The 21,440-nt window shown below is 39.9% G+C and overlaps 1 protein-coding gene across 3 annotated transcripts in view; it reads left to right on the top strand.

Moving 5' to 3' along the window:
* FBXO11 (F-box protein 11) overlaps positions 1-21,440 on the top strand; it is a 60,909-nt gene that overhangs the window by 11,036 nt on the left and 28,433 nt on the right. For 2 of the 3 annotated variants that reach the window (XM_085542655.1, XM_015856901.2), the window contains exons 2-3: positions 19,349-19,476; positions 19,583-19,664. In XM_085542655.1, the coding sequence (XP_085398781.1) occupies positions 19,349-19,476; positions 19,583-19,664 (210 nt within the window). Of the gene's footprint in view, positions 1-17,898; positions 17,937-19,348; positions 19,477-19,582; positions 19,665-21,440 lie in introns of those variants that run through there. The other variant, XM_015856899.3, reaches the window with a different exon arrangement.

Here is a 21,440-nt window from a genome sequence, read left to right on the forward strand (position 1 = left end):
AAATCTGAAGCATTATACAATCAGATGAGTAGTGGCTGAAACACTTAGTGAGTTGGCACAATGATTTTCAGACTCAGTATACTTTGGATGCTGCCCTCTTGATCGCCCTTAGCAGCAAGGTTGGACCTCCAGCATTGGCAAACAACAGACACAGCCTACCAAAGCATGGCTCTAAGGGTTGGGGAGGGCAGACTTTTTCAACTTTTCATGTAACTTGAGTGGTGGAAGTAATTGCTGCTTTCATAATGAACAAGTTTTAAGTAATAGGAGGATACTGGAGATTTCATCTGTGTCAGTATCCTTGTGACGTTCCACTGCCAGTGCAGTCAGTAAAATTATGTGTATGTCTGGGGTGTTAAACGTTGACTAAGGTTTTTCTTAATGCTTGCATATAGTGTCCTGTTGGGAAAGAGGATAATCTTGGCAGTAATAAAAGATACTGTGTGTGCATTATGGTGGCTGGGGAGCTGCTTGAGTCTTATCTTTCCTAAGATTTATGGGATATAAAGAGGGTGTCTGTCTTGTTTTGTTGCATTCCCTGGACCCCAGTTCTGTACTGTTGCAGAAGAGGCCAAATAGTTTTCAGCAAACTATTTTTTTTTTCATTTTTCATTACAGGACTTCAGTTTTTAATGCCTGTAGCTTCTGAAATCAAAATGTGTTTTGAGGAGGAGAGAAGAATGTATAGATCAGAATATCAAAAACACAGAGGATAGCAGTGTCCAAAAGTCCTGCTGGCGCTGCTCTTGTGGATCAGTTTAATGTGATCCTTTTGTAATAAATACGCATTTATTTCCTAAATTTCAATTTCCTAAATTTCATCCCAAGGCATTTCTTTCTCCTCCCCCAAATCAGATCTCTTCTGTATGTGTGGAGGCAAAATTCTGAAGCATCCGTCTGTCTGAACCTAGCTGGTCATCTCCCTGTGTAGATGAGAATTTCTTGCAGTGAGAGCCTTAATGTGATCATTAGGAGGTTCAAACTAAGTAACAAGGTGGCCTTTCTTTCCTCTTAGAGTTGAGATTTGTTCGTGTATTTGTATATATTCAACTCTTTCTGAAAAGCAGGAGGGGTGATTGAGTGGTGGTTTCCTTTCAGTAGTTCCAGTAGTAGTAATGCAGTAGATGGAGTTAGGATAAGGGATAGTTCCTAGTCCAGAAGGTTCCTGACTCCTCACAGAAGTTTTTTTTCTTAAGTAAATTCCTAGAGTATACAAAAAGGAACTGTTTGGGGATTCAGTGTGGGGTAACGTTTCTTATAACCACTGTAAAAAAAGGGTGGGATAATTGCAACCTACTGTAATTTCAGGTAGAGGTAAGAAATTATCTTGTTTTACTGATTTGGATGTTGGTCATGTCTTGTTCATAGTCTTCCAGTTGCTCTGAAGCTCCCATCATTAGATGCGTGTGAAGTAATGAAGTGCCATTGCTCTGACTTCAGCAGTAGAAAGAGAAAACAGTAAGAAATGTCCCAAATTGCCCGGTGTCACCAGAGAAGTCTGTAGGCATGGCCTGGATGGCTTAAGCAGTCTGATTCAGAACGCCACCAAAAGGAATTTGGTGCTTTGTTTCTGCTTTCCTTCCTTCATGGATTGTAGTACCAGTGCATCTGTACGGACACTTTATGTTCTGTATGGGAGCTGGTGGGAAAAAGTCTGTTCTGTCTTTTCTGGAATCAGTGTAGTTCTAAACTGGTTTCCCTTGATTTTGAATCGCATCCTTGGCAAAACCCAACACTGAGCTTCATGCTTTAAGGCTCTTGTAGTTGGTAATGTAGTTTGGAACCTACACTGGTTCTCTTGGTTCAGTACCTGTCTTCTTTTAGTGCTCAGCTTGTCCCAGGATAAAAAAATCAGATGGTTGAGTGGGGGTTGTTGCTCTCGGTGATTTGTCCCATTCCCAGCTGATCCCTCTTCAAGGCGAGGATCACTGAATGGCTCCAGATCTGTTCGGAATGGCGCTTTGATCTTTCAGAATATTAAGGTAAGGGGGGATTGCAGTTGGGTTGTTTAATTATGCTAGGCTGAAACCTGGAGCTGCTCTTGAATTGCCAGGAGCTGTATGGCCATCTGTCATTGGGGTAACAACTTGTATTTGAAGGGGCAGCTGGCAGGATTGAGGCTTGCTTCAGCTGGCAGACTTTTTTAATTTGCCACTATGTGTCAGTCAGAGCCCTTGTTTGTGAGTAAGGAAGAGAGTAGGGGTTGCCTTAATTGTTTGTGCAATTAATTTAAAATCCCAAGAGGAAAAGTGGGCATTTCTGCGAGAATAAATTACATTCATATAATGTGCATTCTGTCTTCTTACAGGCTGCTTTTTTGCAGTTTTAAGATGTAACAATCATGACAGTTGTCAAAGGCATAGGTGTATTTCTGGGCACACTGAGCCTTGAATATGGTGCAAGAAAATTGTATTCTTACTGAGAGTGTTATTTGTGAAAGCACAAAGAGTGAAGGAAATACATTCAGACTCAACCTAGAGAAAGCATCTGGTGAAAAATTCAGACGTTGAGATTTTGCACTAGTTCTTAAGATAACTGTTTCTGATAGGTTTTTTTATAGGTTTCTGAGTAAGGGCGTGTGCCCTCTTAATGGTGCTAATCAGGGTTGGACATGTTGCTGTGGATGGAGAGGAAAAAGCTCTGATGACTTCACTTGATCTGAGAAAAACTGGATGGCTTACGAAAGGTAACCAGATAATTGGAAAACACTTTGATCTTCCACTTCTCCCTGCTTTTCTAGCATGTCCAACAGAGGACATGTCTATTAAAGGGAACGCATCTAATGTTTTTCACCAGCACAAAGTCAATGTACATTGTGTAGGTCTCAGAATGTATCTCAGGGTTGACTGTGCGCTTACAGTGTCTAGGAATAATTGGTAGGGCCCACGGGCTGTGTGTGGAGCCTTCCAAACACACAGTAGGACATGTCTGGAACACCTCCTCTTTGGTGCGTGGAACTCAGGGAACAAACAGTCTGGAATCAAACCTTTTGTAAAGCTGTCCACCTGAATCACGTCATTTGGTAGGCAAAAGCAAATTTTTGATGACTTTTTTTTGTTTCTTTCAGGTGTAGTGGAAGCATTTGTCTTGAGTGGTTGCCTCAGAAATGCCCAGGAAATGAAATTCAATTCTGTATTTTTCAATCTGAAAAACAAACAAACAAACAAACAAAATACGGTTGATATTTAAAAACAAAACAAAAAACATTATAGTGAACCAAAGTAAAATGGCAGATGTAATTACTGGAAAAGTTAGTGATAAACAATTTTTTTCCCATACTGGCAAAATTTAGTTCAGTTCTGCTTTCAAAATGATTTTCGGTCTAATTGCTTCTGATAAATTACTCACCAGATGTATAGGCCAGCTTTTCAGATGCTCACATCCATGAGTTTAGTTGCCTTGAATCTGATCTTTGTATTCTCATCCTGTGATCTCTGAAAGATGTACTACCAACAGTTTTGTTGGCAAGCATGCTGTCATGTACGAGGCTGACCCTCTGAGTGGGGCAGGGAAGAGGAAAAGCTGTGGAGTCCTGGTGTATTAGTATGGATTTTAAATGGCATTTAGCTTCTGTTTTATGTGCTGGCTTCTTGTCTGTGTCACTTGTGGTGATGAGCGGGGAGAATTTGGTGATGGCACAGCTCTTTTCTTTCCCCTCTTTTCATCCCTAGTCTTTTCTTTCCTGGGAATTTGGAGCTATTCAGTCTTTACAGTGAGCACAAGTTCACAGCAGGGCTTCACTTTGTAGAAGATGAAAAATTCATTTTGAACTGTTCTTTACTCAAGCATCTGCAGTTCTGTGTTTGTCTGCTAAGGGCACCAAAAAAAACGTTTTCTGTTTTGTTTTTGCTCTGTGTTTGCGTTGGTGATTTTTGTTCCTGCATTGATTCTAGATGTCTTTAGCTTTGTATGATTCTCTTCCACACTAGCCACTTTCATAGAATCACAGGGTGGTTTGGGTTGGAGATGACCCTGAAGCTCACCCAGCCCCAACCCATACCATGGGCAGGGCTGCCCCCCAGCAGCTCAGGCTGTCCAGAGTCCATCCAGCCCGGACTTGGGCACCCTCAGGGATGGGGCACACACAGCTGTGGGCAGCAGTGCCAGGGCCTTGCCAGCCTCTGAGTGAAGAACTTCTCATATGGATCTCTTCTATTTTAAAGCCATTCAATCTTATCCTGTTCACTATCAGATCATGTAAAAAATCAGTCTTCCTTCTGTTTATAAGCTCTCTTCAAGTACTGGAAGGCCACGCTGAGGTCAGCCTGGAGCTGAATAAGCCCAGATCCCTCAACTTTTCTTCATAGCACAGGTGTTCCAGCCCTCTGAACATGGGCAGTGGCCTACTCTGGACCTGCTTCAACAGCTCCACATCCTTCACAACCCCAGGCCTGGATACAGACTCCAGATGGCTCTCAGGAGAGCAGAGCAGAGGAGGAAAATCACCTCTCCCTGCTGCCATCCCTCTTTGGATGCTGCCCAGGATACAGTTGAGCTTCTGGGCTGCAGATGCATGCTGCTAACTCACTTTCAGAGCTGAAGGTTTTCAGGTCCGTAGCCACAGTCCATTGCTTCCTTTTTGCTAAGGGAAAGATACTCTCCTTTCTGTTTTGTTTTGCAAAGAACGCAAAAGATAGTTTTAAAAGGCTTTCTTTAGATTAAAAATCTACCTTAAAAATTTGGGTGCAGTACCTCTTGAGTGTGAAATGTAATTAACACATTCTTCAAATCCTGTTAGCTCACAGCTTTTCACCTATTTTTTCGTAGGAATGCTGACATTTTCTAATACATGGCACCGCCATGGAGTGAACGATTCTAACAGAATATAGTTGCTAAAAAGTAGTGAGTTTCTGGTCTTTTCCCTCTCTGCTGCTCCAGGTCTTGTTAGTGTAGTACTGTTTTGTGCATGCAAATTTATATGTATACAACAGTTTACTGCCTGGCAATAAAGCTAGTCTGAGGTCTAAATACAACATTCCCCCTAAAAAACTACATGGTTATAAATGTTTAATTGTCTTGTGTTGCTTTTTCACTTTGCTAACTGCTTTTAACTGGTGCATTTAATCCAGAAAATGTTGAATATGTTGCTGTTACATGCTTTTCTTTGTACCAGATAGGACCCCCAATACACGTGAATTGCTGCTGTGTATATTTAATTAGAAGTAATGGATGTACGTTGCTGAAAGGAACCATCGGCCTCCTCCCTATATGCAAAGCCTGAAGTTACTGCTTGTTCTAAATCTAGTGGTTGTAACCAGGCTTAAGGACTATTTTTATGTTATCCTGAAGCATTTCTTATACTCTCAGTCTTCATATGTACCTTTTCTATTTAGTGTGGACTGCTGTATTGCCTACAAATCAGTAAAGGCTTTAGCATGATGTATAGCTTTTACTTAGCACCAGAAGAGTTTGGTTGGGTGAGGAAGCTGATGACAGGGAGAAGGTGTGAATATTAGTTTCTTCAGCTGAAACTAGATCAGAAGTTACCATAAAATGGGGGTTGATACATGTATACAGAGTAATTCCTCATCCTGACCCCCTATTAAGAAGAACTGGGGAGAAATTCTCCCTTAACAGAATGTTACTTTTAATTGCTGTCTAATGTATTTTTAATCACTATACCCTAAACTCTGGCTACTTTTATTTCCAGTTTCCAACTTAGAACAGAATACTCATGCAAGACATCATTAAGTTGCTCCTTCATAGCAGAGTGTCACATAACTCATATTGCTGGTGGATTCCTTTCAGTGCTCTGGGCTTCTGCATCGTCTGCCATCCCCTCATGCAGTAACTTTCATTGCTATTGTTGTTGGCTGTGTTTTAGCTGTCTTACTTATGGTATATGGCATATTGCTACTGTGATAATAAAAAGCAGGTAGCTATTTTTGACTATTCTGTGTATGTCAAGCAGGAGAACTTCTGTACAAAAGAAAAGGGCTTTTTTTCCTGCTGTGTCTGAAGAGACTAGCCTATGAGTGGAAAGGGATGCAGGCTTGTACTTCAGCAGTTAAGGATGGCAGGGTTAGAGGACAACCAAATGTAAGTAAGCGTCCTTACTCAGTGTGGATGCCCTTCGGATTCTTCTGAGCCTTAAAACAGAGCTGCTGAATGCAGGCATTTCAGCCTCACTTAGAGAAGTCTGCTTTGTGGTCAAAACACAGGGGCTTGTTGGGTGCACTCCCAATGGAGATTTGAAGGGAACTTGAAGAGGAAAAGTCAGCGAAGATATCTGCAGTGTTTTGTATTGTTATTGATAAGTGTGTTTTTTCCATATAATTGATATCTAATAACAGCAGATTTTGAAAACAAATAACAACTCTTCTCACAGCTTTCTGTTACAGTGTGTGAAGATGAGGTAAGCAAGAAATGAAGGAAGTGTATCAACAGGAAAATGGTGGTGTGGAATTCTTTGTTATTCATACTTGGGGGGGGGAGGGGGTGAGAACAAAAAAAATTGCCTGGAAAGGGTTTTACAGCTCTTGCAGAATTAATGCTAACCATCTCTCCTTAGCAAGTTTTTAGAGGCAGTATTTCCCACTAAGATACTTATTTGAGCTTGGAAATGAAAAACCCAGTAACCAACTAATCAGAAGACAGCTAACTCACTTGGTGTACTTCTAACATCTGGACAGATATTGATGTATGGGGGGAAAAGATTCCTGTAGAAAACTTGTGGATTAATTCAGAGTGGTGAGGCCTGTTCAATTGTGAAAGCTAGTATTTTGAAGATTTACCCTTAAAATCTGCTCCAATAGCTATTCCACATAGAAGAGTTACAACTGAACTAATGTTACTTGAATAAATGCACTGCTATTTTTACTGTTTGTTTGTTTACTGTTATGGAATAGAAACAGTGTTTTTTTAAAGTTATTGCTTGTGAATAAACATCTTGAGAATTCAAGCTGACAGAATACATTTTTAGTCAATTTTTATTGACTGTTAAGCAAGAGTATATCAAAGATGTGTAATATTCTGTGTTGTCAAACAAAATATAATAGAAAACATTACAAATCTCATTGTACGCATGGTAAAATATACTTGATAGATAGCAGAATGTGCATTATACCCATGGGAAAATGAAAGCAATGAGTGGAAATAAAGGGACACTGTTCTGGATGGAGTGTAATTAACAGTTGATGAGTTTTATGAGCCTTCTGTACTAAGGGTGAACTCTACAGGACTCTCAGGATTGTAGATGACTTGGGTCAGAAGGGACCTTAATGTTTGCCTCGTTCTAGAATGTCTGTCTAAAATACACAGTCAATTTGTAGGTGCTTTATAGAGGTTTTCGTCTTGAAAGAGCTGGACACTCCAGTAAAGCTTCCTTCAAGGCATTTGCCAGTGAAAAACTCTTCTATAGAAGTGATGGTTAATGTTGGATTGGAGCTGAGTTGTTGGCATTGACCAGTGTTCTCTGAAGCCCCACAGTTCTCCAAGATCAAAGCATGTAGGAAAAGCTGAAAGGAAAAGGGCAAGATGGAGTAGGCCCTGACACTTCTCTGCATTTAAGATTTATTTTTATTGTTGTATAGCATCTGTGTGTAGAAATGCATACCTATGGTTTTTTTACAGAGATCTCAAACTTCCGTCAACAAAAGATGGAACCTCCTGCAGGTCCTTTCAGAGCCCGAGTAGGTTTGGGGTTGGTTTTTTTGTTTGTTTTTTCATGGAAATGTTTCTAAGAGTGTCTTTTTCCAGAAATGCTCCTTACACTTTTAAGGAACACCTCAGGTATCTCTTCAGGAAATACATCTCTACAGCAATTTGTTTCATTTACTCATTCACTTCTACTTGTGACTGCACACTTCCAGCCACAGTGATGTTTTCCCAGAATGTCACTATAGATAGTTGAGTGCATCGGTCTGCTGCTGGTGTTGGTTGTGCTGATAAACTGCAAATGAGGGTTCATCCTATCATAGTTCTGGCTCTGGCCTGTTTCCTGTCCTGTGCCAGTAGCAAAGATCCACATAGCACTGGCAAGAAATAATTCACTCTCTGTCAGGTGTTACGTGTCAAAGATTGAATCCCAGGCATCAAATCACACTGCTTAATTTTAATCATCATTTGACAGATGCACAATAATTTTTATGCTCCTTTCTTGTTAGTCTATGTCAGTGGTGGGCTGTGCTCTGACATGTAGCAGGGGAAGGAAGGGAAAAATGCTGTTAGCTAGCTACTGTACAGTGATGAGGTTCTTCGAGATGTAATCCATATTTCAAAGTAGGCTTCAAGTCTTGCTGTCCAGAAACTCCACCTTTTGCAGGTTTTGAATAATGCCTGCTTGTTCAGCCCTTGAGAGCACAGAGAAACCATGGAATGCGTGTGCTCTTGACAAGCTTAACTGCTGCCCAGATACCTTTTGTGGAGGGGTTGTAGGTTTCTGGAGCACATGTATTTCCTGTGTGACATCAAGATGCTGTTGTTACCTTGCAGAGAAAAAATGCTGGTTCTGTTAAGATTTCAGTTATGGATTAATGACCACAATTGTTTCTGCATAGTTTGCAAGTCCAGTGGAGAAAAACAAGTTACATGTAGTTAATGAAATGAAGGACTTCTGGTGCTGAATTGATCTCCTAAGCTTTGGCAGAGAGTAAATTAATTCAGATCTAACATTGGAAGCTGGTGTCCACTAGATCCTTCTTTCTTGTCACCAGCAATTTTCAGTAGTATTTAAATCCAAAGGAGTTCATCTAAAACACCTATTCTACTCTCATTGTATAGCAGTGATGTTAGAAAGAAGCAGCAGTTGAAAGAATGTAAGTTGGAGTGTTTTAAAACCTTCTTGGCATACATCTGGGAAACATTAATCATTCATATGCTCATGAATCAAGTAAAGCATCTTGAGATGGCAGCAGCCAGTTCTGAATTGGCTCTGTCAGTTTCAAGCTAGTCATTGAGAATAGGGTTTTTAACCAATGTGGCCATCCTTCCAGATTGCTTATGGCTATTCCTTTTCTCTGTTAGCCAGCCAGCGGGGGAAAAGAGAAGTGAATGCTGTTCATGTAGTTGCAAAACTGCATGGTCAGCATGCTGGTATATGCTTGGGGTAGGAAGGCTCAATTAATTAGTGTGCTTATCTTCTGCTGTTCCAGTTGTGCTTGTGAACATGTCTACAAGGCTCATCAGGGTAAGCTTGGGTTTCCCTCCCTGCTCTGTCTGTAGTGACTAACATGGCTTTCTCTCTAGGTGTTCTTACAAATGAGTAACAGTGGAACAATTGAGTAGTTTGCAGGTGTGTCAAGTTGGTAAGTAAGGAACGAGTGAGACTGTGACAGGATCACTCAATGAACAAAGCTGAAACCAGGGTGATGATTACCAAGACTAACAGAAAATAGGGCAAAGAAAATAAATTTAATTCACTGGTGTTATATAACCATCTTAGTGCAGTCTGTGGTTTCATTAGTTTGAGAACATACCTTGTAAGGGAGAGGTATTGCATGTGGTTTCACTTTTAGCAAATTGACTGTAATTTAGAATAGAGGTGTAGGAGATTGAATATATTATTATGCTGTTTTTCTAGCTGGTATGGATCTTAGTTGTGGGGTTTTTTCAGTATGTTCTAGCATGCTTGAATTTACAGTTGGGAAGGTCATGACTGTGAGCCAGCAGTGTGCCCTTGTGGCCAGGAAAACTAATGGGTATCCTGAGGTGCATGTTTGAGCGTGGCCAGCAGGGCAGGGGAGGTGATGATCCTCCTCGGCTGTGCTCTATGAAGCCACATCTGGAGTACCGTGTATAGTTTTAGGCTCCCCTTTTCAAGAAAGACGGGGAACTTCTGGAGGGAGTCCAGCAGAGGAGCATGAAGATGACTAGGAGCACAGAGCATCTCCCATAGGAGAGTGGTTACCTGACTGTTCAACACATTAACGTTAAGTGATGATCTCATTGTCCTGTGATGGTGACTCCTCTTTTTGCAGACTATATGGCCATGCACCTAACAAGCTGTCAGAGAGAGCTGCATGATTATTGGGACAACAGTTTTCTTGTTAGGCACTTTGATTTGGTCATTCATGCCAGGATGCTAAGATAACTCAGAGTACCAAGAATATAAATTCTCAGAGAGGAGAAAGGCATACAGAGGTGCTGAAGTTTGCTTCAGAATCTCAGGGTGGTTTAGATTGGAAGGGGCCTCTGCAGGCCTTGTGCTCTAGCCTCAGGGTTTAGCAGGGCCACCCAGAGCAGGGTGCCCAGCCCCATGTCCTGATGGCTGCTGAGGACCATCAAGGAGACTGCGCAGCCTGTCTGGGCAAACTGCCAGTGCCATCACCCGCACAGTAAAGAAGCATCTCATTATGTTCAAATGGAATTTTGTTTATTTGTTTGTTTGTAAAATCCTTCCGGTGCCTTACTGCTTTCTCCCCTTACTGGTGTACGCTTGTAAGATAAGTTTTACAGTGCTTTGGACCAAAGAAGTCTCTGGGTTGGTGGTTTTTTATTTTTCATTTTTCAGATAATTATCAATTTTGAAAGACAAACCGTCCAAATATTATCAATAAGATTCTGCGAGCAGCTGTTTAACAAGAAACAAAGTTCAGGATTCTGCTGTGGTTATACACAAAGACTGGGTGGAAGAGGCAGCAGAGGAATGAAAAACAACGTGGTGAAAATTCCAGCACTTACTTCTTCAGCTCTTAGTGTGGAAAAATTAGTTGTATTCTGCTGTGTGACTTATACTTACTGTCAGGTAACCAAGCTTACGCTACTTGTTTGAACTTCGTCATCACTCTTAATGCTGTTAAGAGTAAATTTGAAGTACAAATTACAAACGCCTCACATTTGCAAATCAAATCGACACTTGAAGTTGTTGGCAATTATTGCTTTCTTCATCAGATCATGTTTCTGTATTGCTTACTGAAACAGAGCTTTGGCCAGGTGGGGACCACGGGAAGAAGTTTCTCCAAGATATTGTTAGTAGTAATATACAGGATACAGAGCATCACCTGTAAAGCTGTAAACCTGTGAGAATTCATTGTGAACACTTCTCAATTTGAAAACTCTGAATTTAAGCCGCCTCTGCACTTTTAATTCACATTTTATTTTTAAAGAAGTTAGCAATTAGCTGCCAAAAAAGCCCATAATAAACGTTAAATGCACTTTGGCTTTTACCTCTTGCACCTCTTCCACACACATATGCACATAACATAGCAGTTATGGCTGCTGGTGTTCTGGTTTAGTTTAGGTTTTTGCTGGCTTAGACTCTGAAACGTTGTGTATACTTTGTAGTTCTAGTTACCTGGGTAGCTGCTGTAGTAACTGTGGGGTTGACATGTTCAGAGGTCCTTGTTCCACAGAGCAAGGAAGAGGAAATCCTCTCTGTAGTGCAGCTTCCTTGAGCATCACATACATAACTTTGTTCCTAGCTTTCCTGACGCTGGTTTTAAAACACATGTTGGGGATGGAAGGCAGACCATAATGTTTTTCTAATTTGTACCTATATAATGATCTTTATTTTAAAACCAAATAAAGATCCCTTTTAGTCTTATCTCCCAGGGTAGAAGGGTTGAATATGGCTGGTTGTTCTATACAGTTTGCTTTCTTAAGAACTGTTGGCCTTTCCTCCCGCAGTACTTACTTTTAATGGCTGTTATTCATTTTTACTGTCATTAACAAAATTAGATTCAAATCAGAAGTTTCCAACTACAATGGTATTTTATAATTTGGTGTTAGTTTTCATGACCCATCTGAATAACATCCATGCTAACAAATAAGTAATGAGTAACAAAGCATTTTCTTTCCAAGCCATGATGTTGCTTGGTTTTGCTGTAGTTCTTCCCCATGCTGTTTTTACGCAGTCATTTCCCTGCAGCTGAACAGAGCCATGCTTTCCTGCTCTTGTCAGGCACTTTGGAGTTTGTAATTCAAGTAATAGAATACTAGGAAAGGCATTTGGAAAAGTTTTGAGTAAATAGTGATCAGATACGTCTGACTCAGAGCAAGTCTTCAAAAAAATGCAGGTTCGTTCCAAACTATGTTAAATACAACATGCTTTTGATTGAGCCAAGGCTAAATGAGGCTTGCTTTGTTTTTGTTATTGTTGCTGTCTTAATCATCATCAAATGGCCTTTTTGAAAATCAGATTACAAGTATCCCCCTGCAGTGGGGATTCTGTCCCTCTTGCTCAATAAAACAACAGTGATCTGGGGGGGTTCTTGCTTCAGTTTTCTCCTACCACCCACCTCTCTTCTTCTCTTCCTTGTTCTGTAGTGTTTGTAGATGTTCAGCATGCTGTTTCTAGTCAGGTTGTTCAAATGCTGGTTATTCGTAATTCTCTGTTTCCACTGTGATGTTCAAAATGGCGTGAATGTGGTACTTGATGGTACTTGGGCTGTGGGTGAGGGAGAAGGAAGCAGTGCTTGTGTTTAGTATCACTAAAATAGTGAGTTAGGAAAAACAGCCGAAGAGATAGCAGGATATGTACTCTGACTTTGGCAGTTCACATTATTGTTTAATAGCAACATGCTGTTAGATATCCAAAACCATGGGTATTATTCGCTCTAAGTGTTCTTTTCTTCCTCCTTGCTGTGTCAAGGTTATAGGGTCTGAGTCCATGTGGTGGCCCTTTGCTTCCTCCTGGACCAGTGGTTTTAGGTTGGTGTGTGGTATGTGATTGTACCAGTAGGGATTAAAAGGAAAAAAAGAAGTTTTATAGCCTTCAGAAACAAAACAATCCAACAGACTACATGAAAATACTATCTGGAATTTATAATCTACTATAACCCTACTATCTGGTTGCTGGTCTGAAAAGGCTGAAGACATTTAGATACCTAACACTAGGGACATTTCTGCATCAAACTACTCCAGATCTGTGTAGAATTTCTACAATGATTATTAATGAGTCCCAGAACTCTCCTTCATTTGCATATAATCTGTTGTCTTAACTCCACCTATTAGTCTAACAAATTTTGAAATATTTCGTCTTTTGTCGTGATTTAGTTTTTCCTTTTCTTGGCTTGTTTGCTGCTGCAAGGCAGGTTGATGATGCCCTTAGTTATAATGGTAAGCATCTCAGAAACTTTTATTTTAAAGAATCTTAGGAAATTCCTAGTTCAGTGTATCGCTGCTCCTTGACATAACTGGGTTCCAGCCGGGCCAATGTATTGATAGATGTCAGTCAGTTCTGATAGAGTCCCAGCAGGGCAGATGGCTCTGCATGGCAAGCGTTTCTCAATCTGCTGCAGGGGGTAGTAGCAGGGGATTTTGCCACCACCCCCTCCCAGCATTAGGGCAGTGCTGTGCAGACGTGCTTCATGGTGAAGAGGTCTGTGGGAGGCTTTCATTTCCTGAAAGTTGGGTGAAATGATTGTACCCTGAGATTATGCATTATGGGAGTTACGCTTGAATAGTTGCAATAGTGTTTGTCATAATGAGTTTCCTAGCGATGTGGATTGTTTTATTGCGCATAAACTTTCCTGTCATTTCAAGGGGAGACGGATTTCTTTAGCTTCCTGTGCACTGCAAGAGAAACTCTGCAGATGGATCGGTTAGGGGCTGTAGAAAACTTGAGATTTCAAATGGAGATAACCTCAAGTGAAATCTCTGCATTCTCACTGAATTGCTCACTCTTGTACTGTGTTTTCCCCCACTTTTTGTTTTTAAGATACCAGAAACAGCCACAAAACTCACCTGACATGTGCATTCTTTAGCATTCCTAAGGAGAGTTATTTATAAACTCCTAATTCATTCTTTGTAGTTTACGGATATTATTAATATCCAGATTTCATGTCATTAAAGAATGTGACCTTTCTGCTTAATAGTTCTACTACGCTATGCTTATTGGGAATAACATATTGTCTCACATACCTCCTGTTTGTTTTGGATCTCCTGTTTGAGATGCCTTTTCCTGGGAAGGTGGGAATTTTCTTGGGAGGAAGATGAGGAGGAAGGTTTTATTTTGCTCATGTTTAGGTGCGTCAAAGCACAGCCAGAAGCTAAAATATGGTGGTTGGTCAGAACGGTTGCTGTGGTCAGCTGTAATGCAGGATAAAACACACTAATCTCTTACAGTGTGTTTTTGGGATGCCTTTATTCTTGAGGTGCCTTTATTTTTGGGGTGCCTTTATTCTTGTCACCGACTGTTGTTTTTAATGAGTTGAAATTTGCTGCGTTTAAGCTGAAGAGGAAGATGACCTTCTCAACTGGTAGAAATGTAATGAGGATGGGTTTGTAAGTGCCTTTCTTATATAGTGCTTATCACTGTGTTCTTGCACCCTTAAAATCTACTTGGTCAGCTTTTTCCCAGTATCATCAAGGAGCCATGCAGCAAGGCCGCAGCTTTGAAAGTATTGCTTTGTTAATGAGGAATGCATCCAAAAAGGGGTCCTTGTCTCTTCTCAAAGAGAACTTCTCAGAGCAGGAGTCAAGCTGCCTATGAAGCAGGAAAGGAACTCCTTAATAAAATAACTGTAAAACAGCCTGGAGTTCTGTTTATTACTTTGATGTAATGCTGTTATCAGCTGGGGAAACATTCCAGAGGAAAAACATTATCTTATTCTGGTCTGTTGGTACTATTGTTTGAAACCTGCCGGGGCTGATTATTAAAGCTGCTAGTTCTAAGAAAGCTTTCCTCCCTTTTCTAAAATGAGTTATCCGACTCACAGTTTGAGTATGCAGGCACCTGCACAGTTATTCTCTATGTCTAATAAAAATCCATGTGATAATGTATTTGTTTTTCATTAATTGGGTGCTAGTATAATGGGGAGAGTGGGGGCATCTTCTCTGGGAAGAAATCAGAGTTTTGCATCAGATCCTTATTAACACTTTTTGCTCCTGACTTCTGAAAAGGAAAATATTCATTATAGTATTGAGTGGAATTTTAAATTAGTGTCCACACATGGTTTAGTGGTAGATGATTTTAGACTATGAATTCCCTAGTGGACAAGGCTGGGATGTGAATAGCTGCTCGTGACTGTCCATAAGTTTTAAAGAAATACAGCTGGGGACAAGCTTTGGGCTTGCAGCCAGTTTCTTTCCCTGTTGTCAACTTTCACTTTGCCTGCTTTGTGCCAGTTCTAAGAACTTAAGTTTCTGCCTTGTGTATATAAGCTGTACTTTAATATTCAGCATTTTGATAGTGCTAGTTGACCTCACAGACCTTTGTCAGAATGCTTTCTTTCTCATCTGATTTGGGTGACCTACATAAGGATTGATGTAATGAGCTTCGCTAGGAGCTGAGTTGGAGAAAAGATTGGATTCTTAGATAAGTTAATTTCCATTGCATCCAAAGAATAACAGAAAAAGTATTTTGAGTCTTAAGTACCTTGTATAGTTATTATCTTCTTCCTTGTGGTTAAAAAAAGTAAATAAAAATAGATGTCTTGTAGAACACAAGCTTTTGTGCAAATAAAAATAGAGTTGAGCATCAATCTGATCTATTCTTACACTTTTTAGGTCATCATGTTATCTTATACTGCATGACCTAATTCCAAAGAGTAATAAGATGTCTCATTTGATTATTGATGTTTAAAACCTTAAAATGTAAATTCCAAAATCTTCTTTTTTGCTCTAAATGAGTACCAAGAATTTCAGTTCTCATACAGAAATTATTACCTTCATATACAAAAAATTACACATACGAACACATTAAGACTTGTTTATCAAATAAACTGTTGCAATAAACGTGGATAGTGTTAGAGAATAAGATATCTTTGGCTTATTATCAGCTTAGAAATTGTATGAATGCTTAAAGTATCCTAGCAGCCAGTAATGGTTATTTTGTCTAGTTGTGGCTTTCCAGAAGGCAGAATCACCTTATTCCGTATGGCGTTCTGTCTGATCTTTCTAGAGTCTTTCTGAAAGCATGCACTCTTCAGTTTAGGCCTGTTCCCATGCCAAACTGATGCCTGCAACTCAGAATAGAGATATCCGTACCATCAGAACCTTACAAAAATGCCACCTCTTCAGTTTTGTCTGCTTGAGTCGAGCTGCTTTGGATACTGTTTGGAAAATACTGCGAGATTTGCATAATGATAATTGAAACACACCACCATGTTGATCAGAGTCCTTAGTTTTAGGGCTAGTAGTAGCCATAAGCTCATTTACTTCTTAGTTCAACGTTTTCTTGTATCATTAAACATAAAACGAAGGGGGGTAGGACGTATACACACATCATCTAGAGCTCGACCATGAAAGACCATAAAATGTTCTTGCCCTTATGATGTTAGGTAGGTCTTGCTTCAGTGAATTACTTCTTGCAGTTGGACTTGATGACCCTTGTAGGTTCTTTCCAAATGACCGATTCTGTTCTGTCTTTGCACTTTGTTTTCCTCAGTTGTTGATATTTTTTATTAGTGTGGTATTCCCAGCTAGTGGTTAAATATTCAGACAGCTCCTGAATAAAAATGGTGTCCACTGAAGTCTCCACTTCAAACTACAGGCTGCATGGGAGCTGTCATCTCAGCAGGCTGGCAGCATATCTTCCCATGGTGTTTTATGGGCGCAGGTTTTGACCCTTTAAATTAAAAAACAATAATTTCAAATAAAGTATTTTTATCTTCTTACATAATACAACCCGTATAAAGCATTGCAGGTAAATGTTTGAGAACAGACTCAGCTTTTTTAATCTCTTACACTGCAAATGTATTGACTTAAAATTGTGACAGCTTCTGGGAATCATTTCAGCAGGTGTTGTGTGAGAGCATTAATATTACACACATGCTCCCCTGAATTTGTTTAATGACTTTCATCAGGCAAAGGCTTCTACCAGCAGCAGATGTTGATAATGCCTTTTATTCATGTTAGTAGAAGCAGTAGCTGGTACTGTTGCACTTCAGTTGGTTTTCTCAAAATGTTTTGGAGGCATTGAGACTCTATTGATTTTTCTCAGTCCTTAAAACAGGAGTATGTTTATGTGAGTGTTTCTAGGGGAGAATTTTCAGAGTGCTTGTTTAGCACAGAAGGTTTCCAGGCAAAATTATGAGTGTTGTCATGTTATTCCTTTATGGAGAGGTAACATCAATGCTCCTGCCCTGCTCCTGCACCTTGCTGCTCGCATCCCTGCTTCCCTCAGGTGCCCTCCTTCCCAGACAGATGGAGGAAGGGAGATTTTAATTCTTCAGTGCCTGCAGTGAAGTCTGAGTGAATGCGTGCATCTCTTAAAGTCATCTGTGCTAGGAAGGTGATCTTTGAGCTGGATTCTTGCTGTCCTTCTAAATCTGCTGTGAAAAAAATGAGTATGTTTCCTTTCTGCTTAGCCAGTCTCACAGTGTTTCAGCCAAACTGACCTTTACTTCCCTGCTACCCACACAGACTTCAATCTTCTTTGCAGTGCTAATATGTGATACGTTCAGCAGCTTCTGCTGCTTTTCTTTCAATAACCCAATTGGGGTTTTCCCGTTGCCCTTTTCATCACCTACTGAGAGATCAAACCTCTGCACTTTGATTTTTTTTTTTCTTTTGCTTATTGTATTTTTCTTGTGTTCCATGGGGCAGTTTTGAACTACTGTATTTACCATCAAGAACAAGAAAGAAAATGTTGCTGTTGTGACATGCCCCATGTTCAGTGTGAAATGAGAAGAGGCTTAATATGCTCAACATCCCTGAGTAAGAGGGACCAGCAACTGAATTAATAATTATTCTATTGTAGACAGGGAGATACGGGGTGTGAATACAGTGGCATACAGCGTTAGAGCTCACTCAGGTGCCAGAGTTTGGCTGTGAGGGAGCCTTCCTCTAGGCTGCTTCAGAGCCCCAATTCCCCACCATGGCTGTGTGAGGGAAGCTGGGAGTTCTTCTCTCATAGGCTTTCTCTTCCAGCTTCTGATGCTTTGTGGTTAGCTTGACAACAGTATTCTCTGTCAGAGGTGTCACAAACATGTAAAATTCCATGGCTGAATCCGGGGGGTGTGGTCAGTCACCTAGTAAGGCATCAACAGCCTGCAGCAGGAGCACCATGCCAGAGCTGTCCTGGACGTGTCACAGGGACGTGCACTGCAGATCAGGTATTGATATTCCTCTGTGTAACGGATAAACATCCTTCAGAGACAGACAAATCTTCCAGTGCTAGTGAGTCTGTCATGTAAGTGACTGTGGGACAGAGGGTAAGTGTGCTAGTATCTAGCTTAGCTTAGGGAGTTTTGTTAATTAAATAAATGTTGATGGTTTCACTCACTGTGCTCAGTCTCATGTTGCTGCAAACATAAAGTTGGAGCTGGAAAAGAACAAGAAGGCACTGAGAACTTTTTCTTCAGACTTTTGCTGGTTAGGTTTCATTGGCATAGCAGCTTAGGCTATGATAGGGTGCATAAACCTACATAAATGCAATTGGCTTGTAATTTATATTGGGGAAAAAAGCTCGTGAGACTATTATTTGGAAATGTGAAGAAGGAATACTTTTGGAACATTTATTTTTTTCTTTGATTTGTGTTTTGAGCATGGACTGCCCTGATACTTGAAGGATGCACAGTATGTTTTTGCTGTGATGGTTTTGTTTGTTTAGTCTTCTCAGGCTAATACATTCAAGAAAACTGCTTATTCTACAGTATTGCTTTTCCGGCTATCGTTTGTGCATCATGTTTTATCCAGCTCAGAAATGAAAAAGCAGTTAAAACTAAAAATAAGTCTGATTTTTTTCCCCTACAGTTATGTGCCTGCAGAAAGTGCAGCTTTTACTTCAGCAGAAAACAAGGCTTTGATTTATTTTCTTGAAGGCGTTTGTACTGGTCTGTGTTAAATTATTGTAATTGCGTTATGAGATCCTAGTTGTAAGATGTGTAACAATAAACAATTACTTGCTTTGCTGGATATCTTGCATAAAGAAAAATACCTGTACATTTACATATAGGAATCAAAAGTAATAAATGAGCGTCTTAAAATGGTATCACACCTTCTGCATTTCCTCCTCTCTTTAAAGCTACTTCATGTGCTGCCTTCCTATTCCATTTTACCGAAGGATTTGTATACTGAAGTATTCCTGAAATATTTTAGAAAAATCTGCCATGAGTTTGGAAGCAAATGCCATGTTTCCTAGGGGTTTTCCTGAGAACCTCTGGTTAATAGTGAAGCTCCAGTGGTCGTTGTTACAGAAGGTTTACAGAGGTGAAAAGTTTGAGCTCACGGGGTGATGAAGTTAGTATGGTGAATAATGGCTGCAAATAAAGTGAAACCCTATTTTTAATCACTCTTAAAAGAAAACCAACCAGCATGTGTTATAGCTGCTGTGTATCTGTTGAACACAGGTTAATTCATTTTTGCTTTTAATGTGCTTTATATTTCATCAAATATTCCCTGTGCTGTAGCACTTCCCCACCCTTGCGTGACTGGGTGTATTTATCTAAAAATCTGTGGTGGTTTTTTATGGTATAAAAAAAACACCCTGCAATTCTAACGAACAAACTTTTGTTGTTATTGACAGATGATGATGTACCTGCAGATATGGTTGCAGAAGAATCAGGTCCTGGTGCACAAAATAGTCCATACCAACTTCGCAGAAAAACTCTTCTACCTAAAAGAACAGCTTGCCCTACAAAGAACAGTATGGAGGTAACTTGATTTGGTTTCAGCTGTGAAGTAGCTCCTGTCTCAGAATAGGCAGCGCTTTTTATAACTTACCTGGTGACCAAATTAATTCTCATTTATTTTGTTACAGGGTGCCTCCACTTCAGCTACGGAAAACTTTGGTCACCGAGCAAAACGTGCCAGAGTATCTGGAAAATCACAGGATTTATCAGGTAATAGCTCTGTGCATCCACTCCTACCTGCTGTCTTTCTCTCTTTGAATTTCTGTAACTATTTAAGAGTCATTTAACTATAGGTTTGTATACTTGAAATGACTAAAACCAGGCACCAGCTTGTCATTTTACTTCCAGTTTCATTTCCCAAACTTGTACTGAAAGCCTGGAGCAAAGTCTTAGTATCATAAGCTCAATTTCTCTCAACAGTTTGTGATTTTCCTTTGAGGTTGTTCTCTTCTGATACATTTTTCATTATGCTCTTTCTGACCTCCTTACTTTATTGAATGTGGGTAATTTTATTCAAGTCCTCACACCACACATGGCGCTTAAAAGGGAGTTTTCCACATGTTCACTGCATGTTGCTTTTGTTACATTACTGAGCTCATTTGGGCAAGGTACTGCAGTTGTGGAGGCTTCTCCAGCATGGGAGTGTAAACAGTGTTTTTTGTAATTGTACTCTTGAGATTGTATTGAAACCAGTCACAGCTGGACAAGGGAGTGTTCTTGACAAATTATTTCCTATTAATGTCTCTCACACTATGGATGATGGTTACTCTTTTTATTTACCCTTTGAGTTTTCTGAGATGTGTCTGTAAATTTGTGCCGATGCTAATTGCTACAGTATTTTCTTGTTGCTTTTTTGTTGTTATTAGCATAGATAATGATAGCTATTGTGACTGAGTAAGAATGACATTTTCTGGAATATCATGAGTGGAAATGGTATGTAATCATTTGGAACATACAGCTGTTTACTTAAGAACTATAGATGAAATGAAGGTATGGGTCTAGTAATGAGGAACCCCTTCAGGGTTCTGTGCAGAGAACCATTCCTCCTTGTAGGGACTATGAGAAGTGCTTTTGAGTGTGTCCATCTGGATGAGAATCAGAAGCTGAAGAAGAATATTCCTTATTTTCATCCCTATTTCAGAACAACTGCTGCTCTGAAGTAGTTGATATTTCGAAATTTTAATGCATTCTTCCTGACAATATTCCAAACTTTTTTTTTTATTATTATTTCAAGTTTTGAAATATTTTTTTTCTTTTCTTTGCAATTCTGTCCTCAAATATTCCTGGCACTAAAGGACAGTGGTTTCCAATCCCAAGACAGAAAGATTAGTGAATATAGTCATCTCGATGAGAAAGTCACATGTGACAGGAAATGAGCAAATCACTTGACTTAAACCGTTTTCAGTAGAATAATAAGAAATGAAGAAAACAAAAGTTTAGATAAGAAAAAGGTATTTCTGAGCTGTGTTTCTTACATCAGACCTGTAAGCAAAATTCTCAGTTCAGTTTTGTTCTGTCTCCTCACATCAACTGGGCTGTAAATGTCTCCTTCCGCTGTGATCTTTCAGCCTTCAGTACCAATTGTCTTCTGTCGTTTTAATCCACTTCCTTTTTGTTAATTATTGTGTCGGGTTTTTTCTCCTCTCACGCTACGTCACATATTTGCATTTTCAATTTATACTGGGTAGTTGCTGCCTTTTAACCATCTCTGGAAGAATTGAGCTCACAGACAATTTGTTTCTTTTTTTCCACTGACCTGGAGTTGCAGTGCATACAGAAACTCGAGGTTATTGGATCATTTATTGATTATTCCATACAGCAGATAAGTCCATCGCCTGTGGCTCATAAAACTTGCTACCTTTTTGAAATCTTTTGCCTTTTCCTAATGATTCATATCCAAAATCACTGTATGCCAAGTTGTCTGACATCTGTTTCTTAGCAAGGAAATATGTTTACTAATGACCTCTGTTCAAAGCAAAAGCTGTT

The sequence above is a fragment of the Coturnix japonica genome, chromosome 3, assembly GCF_054131305.1.
Source record: "Coturnix japonica strain WE chromosome 3, WE-NBRP24, whole genome shotgun sequence".
Classification (NCBI taxonomy): domain Eukaryota; kingdom Metazoa; phylum Chordata; class Aves; order Galliformes; family Phasianidae; genus Coturnix; species Coturnix japonica.